The 15688-nt window shown below is 46.0% G+C and overlaps 1 protein-coding gene across 2 annotated transcripts in view; it reads right to left on the reverse strand.

Annotated features, from left to right (window-relative positions):
- LOC117225809 (uncharacterized) overlaps nt 1–15688 on the reverse strand; it is a 692652-nt gene that overhangs the window by 16060 nt on the left and 660904 nt on the right. For both annotated transcript variants that reach the window (XM_033479585.2, XM_076526300.1), the window contains 2 exons: nt 4192–5001; nt 3236–3481 (listed from right to left, as the gene is read on the reverse strand). In XM_033479585.2, the coding sequence (XP_033335476.1) occupies nt 3236–3481; nt 4192–5001 (1056 nt within the window). The remainder of the gene's footprint in view (nt 1–3235; nt 3482–4191; nt 5002–15688) is intronic.

The raw sequence follows: 15688 nt of genomic DNA on the forward strand, positions 1-15688 counted from the left end.
GGTGCTGTGTGTTGGTTACAATTAGACCGAGGATTTTTGTGAAATTTTATTATATTTAAATTTTATTATAAATTCACGAAATTCGGCAGATTTATGGTAATTTGTTTCTGTAGAGTGTTCGTTGTTTGAGCGGGAAAATGTTATCGATGCTTTGATTTTGGAAGTCGCGTAAAATTATTTCATTCGTTTCGAATATTGCATGCGAAATGCAAAAGGCAGCGGATACAGGAGTGAGGTGACTGCGAGGGAAGGGACAACCGGGATAAGAATTGACAACGTAGCCGTAGTCGAAATGGACAACAAAGGAAACATCCACCTCCTTCTCCCTCTCAGGCGCCTCGTTTCTCAATTAAGGCTGACCATTTAAAGTCTGAATCCAAACTCGCAATGGAACAAAGTGCAGGAAGCCGATTTGAAGTTTAAGTCGAAAGTTGTTTGCCAGTCTGCTGTCTCGACGATGTTCCAAGGGAACAGTTCACGGCGATGGTCATAGCGAGCAGGAACTGCCCCGTGGGGCATTGTTCCGGCTCCTTAGAAAGTGAGAGCAACAAGGCCACGCCCACTCTGAGTGTTTCGCGTAAAAAGAGCATCAGACGAACACCCCCGGAAAGAAGATGGCACATTGCAACAATTATTTCATTTTTTTTATCGAACGATGTAAATGTAATTTTGTTTAAATGCACTTTTGCCAAACGTAAATATTGCAAATAATTTCACAGATAGAAAGATGACACATTCGTTAAGAAATAGTCTATTTCGAAAAAATGTTATTATAATAAAATAAATATATATAATTAATAAGTATAATAAATATTATTATAATACTAAATCGAAAATATAGTATTCCATTAAAAAAAAAAGTCAAGACGGTTGTTTTATTTTCTAATACCAAATATTAGGAAACATAGTTTAAGTATTAAATTATGTATTATAGTTTAAGCATTGTCCTTTCGACTTATTTTTTTATAAGACTCAATAATTCACAGAATTGTTGAGTCGTTTTATGAATTTTATTCTGTTCTTTCCAGTCTGAATAAAGTCCTGATCCCTTGTTATCGGTATTTAACTATCTAAGTAAACACGATTAAGTATACACGTTAAATAAGAATTACCTTTCTTCTTCCTTTTTTTCTAGAAAAACTTCTAATCATTGCAACTACGAAGAAAATGGTACGACGAGGTTATGTCCGACCAAAATTTCGGGAAAACGCATCAGTGTGGGCTGTTCTATGAGTCGAGTCGATTTGTTTCTTTTCATAGAGAACATTCGAGCACAGTCGGAACCACTTTGATCACCACTTTGAGGTTAAGATACACCGAAAAGTCAGTCGTCTCGAGGCGTGACCATTCGGCAACTGCGAAACCAGAAGAAAGGTCCATAGGTATCCACAGCATGATCGCGCGAACTTTCGACCCCTTCAATAAGAGAGTCCCGTCGAGAGACGGCGTAACGAACGAGCGGCTGGAGTAGCGACGAAGAAACGAAACTGAAGGATCCTCGCTGGAGTGACAAGACAACAGTCTAGGTACCGAGGACGCTTCAGGTTGAAGCACCGCGGGGAGCGACCGCTGTACACCCTCTGATAACATCAAACAAATCAAGGAACCCGCCAGCAGTTTTTCTCCACCGACGAAATAGTAAATAATCGCGGCACGAGAACCGCTTGGAAAAACTCGGCTGCCGGGCCGCGGCGCGGCGCTGTGTTCCAGCTTCGCGAGGATGCGCGGGGCCAGAGACCTCTTCACGCTAACGAGTCAACTAACCAAGAGTCCCCGATGTTTGTCGCCTATAGGGATTCTAACGAAGCTTAGAGCGAATATTGGCGCTGCGGAGGAGGACTCTTTTGAATCTAGAACCAAGAAGATCCGCGCCGCCTGTCGCTATGTATTTAACAACGTTTCTCATAAACCCTCGACGATTTTGCAAACGGGAAGTGTTCGGCGGATCGTCCCTCTGAAGTGTTTAAATGGCGAGAATTTTGAGAGTTTGAACATTCTAGGATACTGTTGGTTGTGTTCCGAACTATGTAAAATTAACCGTACACCGATTTATATTCTTTTCGACGCGGCGACTTCCTAATCTCGATCTATTGACCCGAAGGTGCTTTGGTAAATTGTTAGAAAAAGTCTGAAGGAATAGAATTTCCAGATTTCATTTTAAAGTTCGTACAGTCAGCATCAAAATTGGAAGTGCACGTATTTCACAGAAATTTGATAAAAATCAGAACAATCATGAGACCATATTTTCGCAAATGCAGTCTTGTTAATTTTGAAACGAAATAGAAGATAGCCAGTTTCAGTGCTCGGTAGCTATAGCGTTAAATAAACGAGCCAATTGTCTCCGACAACAAACGAACCAATTATTTATACAGTACAGCCTCTGATGTCTCAGTTCTCTTGTTATTTATTACACTCGTTACGTTCTCCATTCATTGTACAAATCAATACTGATCTAATTTAACATTGTGCCCAGGTAGCTGTCCAATTATTCCACCATCCTCGACTGGTCCAGATAATCGAGCTTCTGCCATATTAACTTCCCGGTGGACGACGAAGGAACGAGAGGTCCGGCAGCGACTAGACCCGGGGACCAGCTTCTTTCAGACCCGGACTTCTTCACGCTCGCGTGTTTATTGTGGGAGTTCGAAGCTTATCAAAGTTCTAAAGACAAGTAACAGCGCCATAATCCTCGGCAGAGAAGTCGAGGGGAGACTCGAGTCCATGAAGCCGGTCACAGAGTGGCCGGAAGGGCGTCGTCAACGGAGACGTCGCAATTGTAATCGAGAAAATCCGCGTCTGGAGACAAACTGCCGTCCTCTATAAGGCTAATGGACTGGCGTTCTGAAAGACGAGCGAAAAAAGGGAAGCGGAACAACGGGGAAGGGGAAAAGAGAGAGAGAGAGAGAGAGAGAGAGAGAGAGAGAGAGAGAGAGGAGGAACAGTGTCGAGGAAACTGTCTAATTCCTCGGACAATGGGCTCTCTCCCGGGGGCCCGAAATCTCGAGACAAAATGCTCGAACGGCGGAACATTCGCGGCAGTTGCGGAACAAAACCGCTGGGTCCTCGTAGGGGGACGCGTTCCGGAGACCTTAAGTATACTCGAGAGGAGAAGAGAGAGAGTGGGGACGAGGAGGAGCGAGAAGGAGCGAGAAGGAGCGAGAGGTCTATGTATAGGTAAAGGAGTGTGTGTGTGTGTGAGAGAGAGAGAGAGAGAGAGAGAGAGAGAAGCACTCACCGGTACTAGTAGCATTGAAGGCCAACATCGGCGGGGGCGGAGGTATTCCCCTTTGGCAGGCCACCTCGCTGGCAGTCAAGCTGACAACTCCTCCGCTCTCTTTGTACATGAAGCACAATCTTCGGCTGTTCCTGTAGGGCTGGGGTCTGTTGTTCTCGCTGGTCCAGGCTGTCCCGGGCGCCAGCTGGGTGGCGATCACGAATTGGGTGCCCTCCGCGTCGAACCATCGACCGTGGCACGAGTACGCTGCCAAACAGAAAGCGCGTAGGTCCTCATTGGCTCGAAGAGAACGAACTTTCCCGGATATGTAATGACAACAGGTATTTCCTTGAGACAAAGGGAACCTGGTTATTACCCTGCGCCGTTATCCTCTAAATAAACTTTGACAACCTTCCTGGCATGAATGCAGACGCGGAACGAAAGCCCCTCCCACTCTAGAACCACGGATGGGACCCCGTCGCTCTATCGCCGATGTGATCTTAATTGTCAATGATACCCGTCCTTGGCAATACGAACTGCCATTTTTCACCTTTTCAATGAATATCCTCAGATATTGGGTCACACGTCTTCAATGGACTCACCCCTATCGGTAGTTCACCTATTATTTAGGGCCTGCTAGGTTCTACAAGTTATGTCTAGGACCCCGTTCATAGTGGAGCCTTCTTTATAAGACTTTAAGCATGATTTTGAGACGTCACATAGATTTATAGACGTTTCTTGAGAACAATCTCAAAGTCTGTCTTGATGTTATTTGTGTACGATTCATATAGATGGCGTCTTAACAACATACTTAACCTTGAAGTGGTGACCAAATTTCTTGCAGCTCGTTTTGCAGACTGATAAGACGCCACCGGTTGATGATTGAGACAGTCTTATAAATAAAACTCGGCTGTGTATACAACTCTAAAATTTCAATCTGTTTTCAAATGCCTCTGCAGACCTAGCAGGCTACTCACCAATGGAGTTGTCGTCGACGCAGTCCGTCTGGAACTCCATCCTGTCCGCCGTGGAGCAGCCGATGGTGATGGTGGTGACCTCCGAGCTGCATCTAGAGATGTCCTCCTCTCTCTTCTCCCTCCTCTCGGAGGACTCGCCGGAGTCTAGCTCCTCGAGGTCCCTCCTGGTCCTGAACAGGTCCTTGTAGGTCATGCGGCGATGGTGCCAGCCGGACCTCTTCTTGGGTAGGTCCGCGGTGTCCGGATAATCACCGAAGTAATCGGCCTGCATCTCGAGGATGGTCGCCACGTCGGAGTCGTCAAAGTCGGACCATATCTGCTTGAACGGTTCGAGGTCCTCCGCGGTCCACCGGAAGTCCTCCATCTTCGGGCTCCTCTTCGATCTTTCCTGCGGCCTCCTCGCCTTGGACCTGTCGCCGGGTACCCGTTGCTCCTCGGACCTCCTCGCCTTGGACCTGGAGTGGTCCCAGAGCAGGTCCTCGATGTCCAGCGACTTCTTCGAGGAGACCTCCTCCAGACTGAAGTCCCGGTGGGCCCGGTTGTTCCGGTTCGATCTGGCCCGCCTGCCCATTCTCTCGTGCACCAGGTACTCGTTGTTCGCCCGCCGTTTCTCCGCCTCGAAGTCCAGCTTACGACCCCGCCGTTCCTCCTGCGTCCGCTCCTGCGCGTGCCGCACCTTCTCTCGCTCCCTTCTGACGCCCTCTTGATGCTGGTTCCTCCGGCTCTCGCGAATGTTGCGCTGGTTCCGGTTCACGCCCGTCACCGTGAACTTGCCCAGGTAGGGGCACGTGCGTGGCTCCGGCGAGCTCGCTGAAATTTTCAAGAAAATCGGCAACATTTAGGCAAGGAATTGTGAAAAACTGTGGGAAACATTCCTGAGATCATTTGAAGCAACTTTTTCCTTAGCGAAAATGCAATCCGCCGCTTCGTTTACGAGTTATTAACGAAAAAGTGTGACCAATCGGAGAGCCAGCGCGACCGCCGCTCCGCCCCTGTGGCCAATGCCGCGTCGCACCGGCCACCGGCGTGGGCAGGGCATCAGCCGTACGCGATCTCTCATTGGTCTGCTGTTTTTCGTCAATAACTCCTGAACAAAGCCTCGTAGAACATTTTCGCTAAGGAAAAAGTTGCTTCAAATGACCTCAGGAATCGCCCCTTTCCAGGTGTTAAGATAATTATGGCATACTCTGTATGAACTCAGCGCTTTTGTTTTTAGAGATGTAAGTAACGTTATTTTCTCTTAAACTGAGCAAACAGTGTCACTTCGTGTGTCAGGTGATTTAATATTACATAACCTATATGCTAAACAGAGTAATCCACGCCCAGACCGCTTACTATGAAATTAATCTCCACTAAATGTTAAATATTAAATGCAGCCCTATTTGTAGATGCCTGGAAGTGTGCCAGGCAATTTTTGTGATCTCCTTAGCACGCTTCGAACGAAGTTGCAGTTGCTGGAATAGATCGAGGGACTTCTAAAAATTGAGGGTGAAACGATTTCGAACGTCCTGAAGCCCGTTGGGTTGTTTTTGGTCTCTAACAAGGTGTCTTACTTCTCCCTGCAGCGGTCCTTCACCGAAAATTAACAATTTAGAACGGAAGATTTACCGTCACCTCTGACACCGGCGGAGTAACAAGACGCAAGGGAGGGAATACGCCAGCGACAAATCGAGGAATAATTTATCCTGCTTCGGGACACCATCAGAATCAATTAACGCTCGTTTCCTAATTCCAGCGAGCCAACGACCCGATGAACGATCGATCTATAAACTCCCGGCTCGGGGACTCCTTCAACGCGGAGAGATACTCCGCGAACTTAACAGGAAGGCGGGACATCTCGACCGAAGATCGGCTGAATTACAAATTACCTTCTCCGAGTGGAATCAACAAGAAACTTTCCTCTATCGATCTTCCCCTAACGACGTTTTCTTGCGGCCGGATCGACCGCCTTGAGGACCGGACAGTTACGAAACAGTCCGGATACTCGCTTTTGCGAAATTTCTACCGGACCACCATTAATCATCGATCTACCCAAGCCGAGACCCGATATACAGACCAAAAACAAAATTGAGACGAACGCTCCCGTGAATATAAATTTATCTGAGAGATTCTGACTAATTGTATACATGTGATGTCTATTTTCTTCGTATTAGAATAGAAAATTAGGTTAGGTTATGTCACTTTTCACTTGCATCAAGTTATCCTAGAGATAGCACAAAGACGTCTTTGAGACGCCTGGTGTAGGACATTCGGGACGTTCCTTGAGCGTCTTTTTAAAGTCTGAAATAAGACGTCTTAAAGACGTCCTTTTGAAGTCTGAAATAAGACGTCTTAAAGATGTCCTTTTGAAGTCTGAAATAGACGTCTTAAGGACGTCCTTTTAAAGTCCGAGATAAGACATCTTAAAGACGTCCTTTTAAAGTCTTAAATAGGATGTCTTAAAGTGTATGAAATAAAACATCCCGAATTGGAGGTCCTTTCGAAGTCTGAAATAAGACGTCTTAAGGACGTCCTTTTAATGTCTGAAATAAGATGTCTTAAAGACGTCCCGAATTGGACGTTCTTTTAAAATCTGAAATAAGACGTCTTTAAGATGACCAGTGCCTATTAGGACATGTACCATTCTATAACAGATGACTAAAAGTACTGTCACAGAACAGGTGTAATTCCAGTGTTGCCAACTATATGGAATTTTCAGTAGATCTATCGATGTTCGATGTTATCGACGGACTTAGGGATTAGAAACTTAAACTTAAACTTAAATTTCACCCTAGATTGCATTTCTAACAAGAGGACTCGACCTTTCCAAAATGGATCCATGCGACGTTAAACAGCAATACTGCAATAGAGACTATCATTAATATTGTTCAATAAAGTAGTTAACGTTGTGCATTATATCATCACGTGGATCAAAAAACCCACAATATGCTGCCGAATTTTAGAAATTATTCTACGATGACGTGAAAGCAGGAATTAAAAAAAAATAGCACCCCAAATTGTACTTCTGTAAAGAACAATTGTCTTTCTACTGTGCGAGTACAGTAACACTGCATCGGTTCCCTGCTCCCTTAATCATCGACGGCGGACCGTCTTTGCAAGAAAATCTCAAAGTTATTTTCTAGCAGTTTTTTTTTTAGTATCGTGGGACGATTACGTTACAGGGGCGGCCCCGGTGTTCTCGGATCCCGGGAGCACGTCGATAAATTTGGCGAAGGGTTTGCGGCCGGCTCGCCAGCACCTTGGCCAAATGTTCCCGGCCAATGGGGAACTTAGCAGGGCGCGCGGAAAAAGGTCCGAGGGGTTTCCGGCAACTCGAGCAGCGAACCGCAGATCCAGTTTTGCACTCGACCAGTTTACATCAATCTCGGCGTGGCGCGCGGTGGGAAGAGGGGGGGGGTGGCGGCGCTCGCATTATAGCGAACTTAAAGTTGTAAAGCAAACTCGCGCGCGAGTTTATTTTCCGTTGCGGATCCGACAGGGAGAACGAGAAACTTGGGGCTAGGCTCGGGACGAATCCGAAATGGGAATCACGTTCGAAATGGGATATACTTTACGGAACGAGCTGCACTTTCCAGAATATTGAAACAACATTCTGCGTGTGTCGCGCGCGATTCAGGATACGGAATCCTGGCGCCGAAAGTGATTGCTCGTGCGGCCTCGACGGATCGGTTCATTAGCCGAACGAGGATTTTATGCATTTATGGCAGAATTAATTGGCGGCTCGAAAGCTAGCTTACAGAATTTTGCGAAGAATGTTCTTCCGTGAATGCTTGTGATTTTGAAAATTTTCGCGTTCTAAGATTTGTTTTACGGTAATGCAATTGTTGCGAGAAAGAGACAGTCTGAGATCCAAAGTTTTGTTCAGAGTATAGTAAGCGTTAGGGTTAAACTTTACTTTAGGGGTCCAGAGGTTTTTGGCTCTTTTATGCATATTTCCGTAGATTTTGTCGAGAAAATTCCAAAAATTCAAGTACCAAGGCGCGCAAACTATTGCTTCAAAAGTTACACGCGATCAAAGTCTTTTTATACGACAGGTTAGCCAAAATGGCTATTCATCCGTGCTTGTGCTGCCACTTAAAGGCTCTTGTGAGGAATTTCTTTGATATCTATGCTGTCATCTGGCGACGCCGCTCGTGGAGCTATTGGTCGTTCGGAAAGTTTTTTCGTTTCTCAAAAAAAATTTCATTTGTAAGCTCGTTAAAGAAGCACGTGATTTAGCATTTTACGAATAAACAACGAGGCTTCTACAAGATAAGATTTTGAAAACACCAGAAAGATGTCGGAAAGTTTTTTTCTTATTTGAAACGTTAAAAAATTGTTTTTTATTTTCTCGTAAAAGAACGAAACAACTTTTCGAACAACCCAATACATCAACGGACGGAGTAAAAAACGCTTGAAATTCGTCAGCTTTGAACGCGTGTAACTTTTGAAGCAACAGTTTGTGCGCCTTGGGACTTGAATTTTTGGAATTTTCTCGACAGAATGTACGGAAATATGGATAAAAGAGCCAAAAATCTCTGGATCCCTAAAGTAAAGTTTAACTCTAGCGCATACTATACTCTGAACAAAACTTTGGATCTCAGACTGTCTCTTTCTCGCAACAATTGCCTTACCGCAAAACAAATCTTCGTGCAAAATCCGAGCCAACTCAGCGCATGAAAATTTTTAAAATAACAAGCACTCACGGTAAAATGGTGGAATAGATCTAGATTACCAAAGTTTGTCAAAAATCATCGCACCAAAAATCCTTCTCGCAAAACAACATGCTCACACGTAAAATGTCCTTAAAAATCACTCGTTAGAAACTTCCAACCGGAACTTTTGCAATCTCCGCGTCAGAGATGACCGAAAAAAACTGTATCTACGGGAAGTCCCGGGTGTGCAAGGCATAACGAACTAATCAGTTCCAGTGGCTGGTTGACGAAACGGATCGCGAAAAAATTCTCGAAGCGACGCTTTGAGGCTTGGTCAACGGAACACGCGACCCAATTCTGCCTGTCGGGACGTCGGCGGGGCGCTAACAGCGACACGGCTAATCCCGTGTGAAAGCTGTAACGCTGTGAAAACAGCCGAGCCCATTTACCGCGGTAAACATCTTATAAGGAAAATCCAGAAAATCCGCAAACAGGCGAGACGAGGCGCCTGGCGTCGCCGGTGTTTTCCAGGGAGATTCGTAGGGCGAAAAATCGATTGGCGCTCGAACTCGGCGAACAATCGCGTCCCCGCGTCGGCGACGGAAAGTGCTCGCGAATATTCCGTCGCGCTCGTTCATGTTTGAGTAGCATCTTGGATTGTTGGCCGGGCTGCAGCCGCCGCCTCATTAAGCCCGAAAATAATACCACGGCGGTCCGGGGGACAAGGAGGCCGAAAGGCAGAAGGGTCGCGAGACGTGTTCTGTCGCGAACCTTCGCCGACACGGCGGGAGGGGGATCGCTCCGCTAAGCAGGAGGGGGCTTTGGGACTGGCCCGAGGGTGCGACGTCAGATTTGTCTCGTTAGAGTTCGCATTGTGCCTGCCTATGGCCGATTTGCGCCCCCCCCCCCCTCAACCCACCGGTCTTTTTCCTTCTCCGTATCTAACGAGCTTCCATTAAAGCCGCAACGTCAACCCTTCGCGCTGCCACGATATCCACGCCACTCCGTAACCCGCGCACTCCGCCCAACCCCTCGCCCTCGCGATCCTCCCGTGTCTTCCTCGGATTTCTCGCGAGTCGACTCGATCGCGGCTCTTCAACTCCTTAGACGCGCAACATGTTCGGTTATATTCTCATTAGACAAGGTTTTCCGAAAATAGTGTTGCAAACTGAAGGAGCGATTGCTGAGACGATTTGAAGAAACTTTCTCCTTTGCGAAAATCTTCTACGAAGCTTCGTTCACGAGTTATTAACGAAAAACGTGGACTAATCAGGGCGCGAGCGTAGCTGGCGTGCCGCGGCGGGGCAACGAGCGTGACGCCGCATTGGCCGCGGGGCGGGGTCTCGACCGCGCTCGCGCCCCGATTGGTTCACGTTTTTCGTCGATAACTCGTGAACGGAGCGTCGGAGAAGATTTTCGCAAAGGAAAAAGTTGCTTCAAATCGCCTCGGGAATCGTTCCGTGCCTACGGTCTATCAAATTTTCCTTCTAGTATCCTAAATTATTTTTATCCATCCGGCACGCGCTGGAGAACGTTCCCGATTATTCCTCTCGCATACGTAAGTTCACTTCGGAGCCAAGTATCGCAATTACGACAAGCACCTGAACGGAGACGTTAATTTCCCATTGTGTCGATAATTATAAATTACGCCGAACAGCGGAGGTTCCGCGCGAGGCGGTGCTTAACGAAGCGCGATGAAATCGAAGAAAATGCCCGAAGTTGGAGGAACACGGTTCCGCTTTCCGGCATTGAAATTCTGCCGGGCGGCAGCGATTCCGGGCGATACATTGTCAAAAGTTTCGCCCGGCGAACGTAACTAACGACCGTCGAAGTTCACGATTTGTTCTCCCGATCGAAACACAAAGAGAGAGTGCCCGATTCAGCCGGGACGGGAGTGTGGGTGCGGACGCTGGGGGTGGCCCGGAGGTGGCCCGGGGATCTCGCCCTTATCCCCGGTCCCTTTGGCCGGCTGCTGGCTCGTATCGGGGAATCGCCTAACGAGACGGAAAAATCAAGTCTCCTTTGCCGGAATCGCCTTTGGTCCACCGGCGCAATACATGTCTAATTAACCATAAAAATAACGAGATTTTTGCGGTCCGCCCCGACGAAATCAGTTTTCCGATCGACGAAAAAAAGAAGATCCGCTGACGACGGCGGACAACGGCGGACTCCCGGACATTTTCTTTTTCTTTTTTTTTTCTACGAACGCCGTTTCTGCTCGATTCTTCCACGCTCTTCCCGATTCCGGGTTCATTAGGAAACGCTGGATCTACGCGCACGAACAGATCCCGTGAGCGATTAGTCGCATGTGACGTTATTTATTTCCCTGGGACACGAACCGCCGCCGCCGGCCACGATCGCCTCGATCAACGCTTTTCTATTCGGAATTAACTTATTCCTGTTTTTATGACGCCAAGTCGGCAGAAGGAAAATCGATCCCGTTTCTCGACACGTTGTAACGCTAACAAGGGGAACTTACGATCGTGGAAATCGGCCTCGGAACGAGAACAAGTTAATGTTTTAGCGACCGCTTAGCATCGTTTTTTGAGACATTCTCGTACACATCCGAATAAGATAGATACGTTAAATTAACACTTTGATTGCCGTGTCATCCGTATGCGGCTGAAGAAATTATTTAAAATTCAATTTCTATGCTGACCCATAAAAATTTCTTGATTTTATTGAGCTTCGCAAGAAGCAAGAATGAAATAGTAATAATTGAAATAGTAATCGCTGGATAGAATAGTTGAAATAGTAATCGTATAACTTTGCTTGCAAGTTTAATTTCATTGATTAAAATACATTAATTCTATGAAATTTTCAGATGTTCTCGGCGCGGCCGTCAATGTGTTAACACGCACAGAAAGAAGTAGTGGCCGATTGAATGACATATTCGACTGCCAACCGTACGTTCAGGGTTCGAATCTCGTCGATGTAAGTCAGTTTTTGTATTGCAATATAAAATTGTTTGGTTGGAAGAACGGGGCTCAGTTGATTTTTATTTTATTTCACTATTTTTTTTTATTCTATTATTAGTATTAACTAGGGCTGGGAAAATTTTAAATAATTTGACATAAATTAATAAAATTGAAATATTCGTATAAGTAAATAATACTATTTGGAAATATATTATTGTGCATTTGATTGCTATTTTTACCTAGCCAGAATCAATAGATAATTATAAAATCTGTGAATTTGCATAGATTAAATAAAATTTACCTAAAATTTCAGAATTTTAGTATTTAATTTAACCTAAAATTTGGTTCCACTAATCGAACCCCCATTACAATTTGTTGAAATAAATTTGGATTTAAAGCAATACAAACTAAATATTTGTAAACAAACAATACAGATTTATAGAACTTCCAAATTACAACCCTAAATGTACAGTGCTATTTTTACCTAGCCAGAATCAGTAAATAATTATAAAACTGTGAATTTTTTTATATAGATTATATAAAATTTACCTAAAATTTCCAAATTTTAATATTCAATTTAATCTAAAATTTAGTTCCACTAATTAAACCCCCATTACAATTTGTTGAAATAAATTTGGATTTAAAGCAATACAAACTAAATATTTGTAAACAAACAATACAGATTTATAGAACTTCCAAATTACAACCCTAAATGTACAGTGCTATTTTTACCTAGCCAGAATCAGTAAATAATTATAAAACTGTGAATTTTTATAGATTATATAAAATTTACCTAAAATTTCCAAATTTTAATATTCAATTTAATCTAAAATTTAGTTCCACTAATTAAACCCCTATTACAATTTATTGAAATACATTTGGATTTAAAGCAATATTAACTAAATATTCATAAACAAACAATAAAAATTGATAGAACATCCAAATTACAACTCTAAATTTCCAATGCTACTTTTACCTGACCAGAATCCAAATGAAATAAAATTTACCTAAAATTTCAAAATTTCAACGTCAAATTTAATCCAAATTGAGGTTAAGTTTGCTCGATACATTTAATAACCTTTACAACGCCTAAGTCCCTTTTTGTTAGTACAGGTTAGGTACGACCGAGATCGGCGTTGGGTTTAGGTTAAGTCTAGGTTATGTATAGGTTATGTCTACGGTTTCTCGCGGATATCACGGAAACTAAGGCCGGGCGACGAGCGTATAAGGCCATACGAAGGAAAGAGCCGCTCGAAATGATGACCCGGGCAGCGTATCTCCGCGTCATCAAAATTGATAGTGTCGCCCCTGAAGCTAGATCCAGAAGATCTTCGTTATCAGCGCGGTCTGTAGAACGATCTACTTTCGAATGATCGCGGTCGTAATTCCGACGTGGAAGTGAACGGGGGCCGTAATTGGGTCGACTATCCGTCGGCCGACTTATCAGGGGCGTGTTGAGGAAACGATGAAATTTGGGCCGACGGAGTCCGAAGTTGCCGGTCGAACGGAATCGTATCGAATCGAATCGAATTCGAGGGTTTCGAGGGGGGACGGCCGGCGTTGGCGCGAATCGCGTGTCGATGGCGTCTCGAACCGGCGGAAAGGGAACGGGAAAAGGGCACGCTATCCGCGGGGCTCGAGCCGGGCTCCTCGACACGGCACTTGGAACTTTTTAATTAATCAATCGGCGTGCCCCCTTCCCCCCCTCCCCCGCGCCCCCATGGGGCCGTTCTTTGTCGCGCGCGCGTGCCAGCGAAATGGCCGACCGCGGCTCTCTAATCGATCGCGAGAATTTTCCACTTTCGGTGTGTACACGCCGCGCAATCTCGTTGTTTCTTTCCATTCGAGCCGTCGGGAAATTTAATTACGCGCATATTGGGCCTCCACGTGGACACGATTTTGCAACGCCGCATGCCGCCGCGTCCTCTGGAAAAGCGCCGATTGAAATTTCGCTTATCGCGACGCTGCAAATAAAAAGGATTGGAAGGGGCACTTCGTCGTTCGTTTTAGAATTTTTCAGGGGGGGGGGGTCACTTCTCTGAGAAGGGACACCTCTGTTTGTAGAGCGAGTATGGCTGGAGCGTGGTAGGATATTCCACTATTATGCAAAACATTGTGGTAGAATTATGGAAACCCGTGAAAAACATTCCTGAGATCATTTGAAGCAACTTTCTCCTTAGCGAAAATTCAATCCAAGGCTTCGTTTACGAGTTATTAATGAAAAACGCGGACCAATCTGAGAGCGAGCGCGGCCGGCGCTCAGTCCGCGGCCAGTGCCGCGTCGCGCCGGCCGACTGACGCAGCGACAGAGCTCGCGTGGGTGGGGCGCCGGCTGTACGCGATCTCTAATTGGTCAGCGTTTTTCGTTAATAACTCGTAAACGAAGTCGCGGATTGCATTTTCGCTGAGGAAAAAGTTGCTTCAAATGATCCGAGGAACCCATATCCGGATCGCGAGACATTTTTCGGAACAAATTGTAAAATCTGACTTTGTGTCGGTGGTTGATTGGACGTTAACGTCTGGACACTGAAAAAGGTGAAAAATCTGTCGAATTGTTTCCACGAGAAAGAAACTTCGCCGAAAGGACTCTTACTTTCGTCGGCCGATTCGGAGGGAAGTCGGAGGAACGTCAGCGGCGGAAGAAGAGTCCGCGGGCATCCACTTGGAAACGCGACGCCGCAGAAAACCGCAATACGTTACGGAACATTTTCACGGAACCCGAAATAAATAGCGTTAAAGAGCAAACACATTATTTACCGCGGCGCCGGAAGGGGACGATAAATATCCAAGGTTTCTCTGCTTCGAAAGCCCCTGGGGGGTGGCAGGGGGTGGGGGGAATAAATCAGCCGAGAGCCGTAGGTACATTTAACAATCGTCAGCTTGCGCGCCGTTCACTTCTTTCCGGGAAGAAATCACCGTCGGGGTGGTTTTCCACGGCACGTGGAAAGGGGGAAGGGAAACGGCGAGGGGTGAGGGGGGGGGGCTTGTGCGATAGAAAAGCGTCGGCGTAGGACGGCGGAGGGAACGCGGCCGAAAAAAGGGAAAGCTGTAAAAAAAAAAGAGCAAAGGACACGATAGAATGGCACGCCAATTATCTTTCGCGCGAGTCGCGGCGACGGTTTCTTTGTTTCGCTCGTCCGGAAATGACGCCTCGATTCTCGGCAGAGCGATAAATTTCCAGCGGAAATAACTTTTGGCAGTGAAAGGGGCCGTGAGCCGTCCCTCGACGAAATAGGGACCTTCGCTTCGTTGTCGTTCGCCGGGGAAACAAGAATAGCCTTCCAGCGATATCATCCCCTCCCCCTCCTCCGGCACTCCCGTAAGCGACGAAACTGAGCATCGATCCATTTAAAATTCTCGAGCAATTAAACAACGCGTCTTGAATGTTTAATTTTATCAGCAGCGATCGTAAATTTAATTCGAATCTCTTATTTTCAATTAATTAAAAAAAATATTTTTGCTGCATGCAATTTTGGGAGTGGTTAACGTGGCGGTCCAAGTGTTAACCCCTTTGCAAGTAAGGAATTTTCGAGAGTTTACATATGGCCGATCAGTGAGCATTGTCGCGTGATATAAAAAACTTTTAAGTCAGGTTTGGGCCAGGTTTGGGTTCGGTTTGGGTCAGGTCTGGGTTACCTGACTGTCCCGCTAAAATGTTTTAAACACGAGTTCATAAAGGAAACCAATCGTCCTGACCAGTTCCTCCGACTTGGAAATATTTCCAATGTCCTCTTCATATAGCACCATCATCCCCCCACCCCCATCGTCGCACAGAAAGGAAAAATTCTCGAGAATCAATTACCGCTTCTCGGCCATAGTGAGTCTCCGCGACAAAAAATCCGCTCGGAAACACGGTTCGATTTGCGGAACAGTTGCCGGCGGTATGGTGGAATTGGTGGAGGGGGGAGGGGGAGAGACGGGGACGGACGGTATTCGCGCGCGAAT

Source organism: Megalopta genalis, chromosome 14 (genome assembly GCF_051020955.1).
Source record: "Megalopta genalis isolate 19385.01 chromosome 14, iyMegGena1_principal, whole genome shotgun sequence".
NCBI lineage: Eukaryota > Metazoa > Arthropoda > Insecta > Hymenoptera > Halictidae > Megalopta > Megalopta genalis.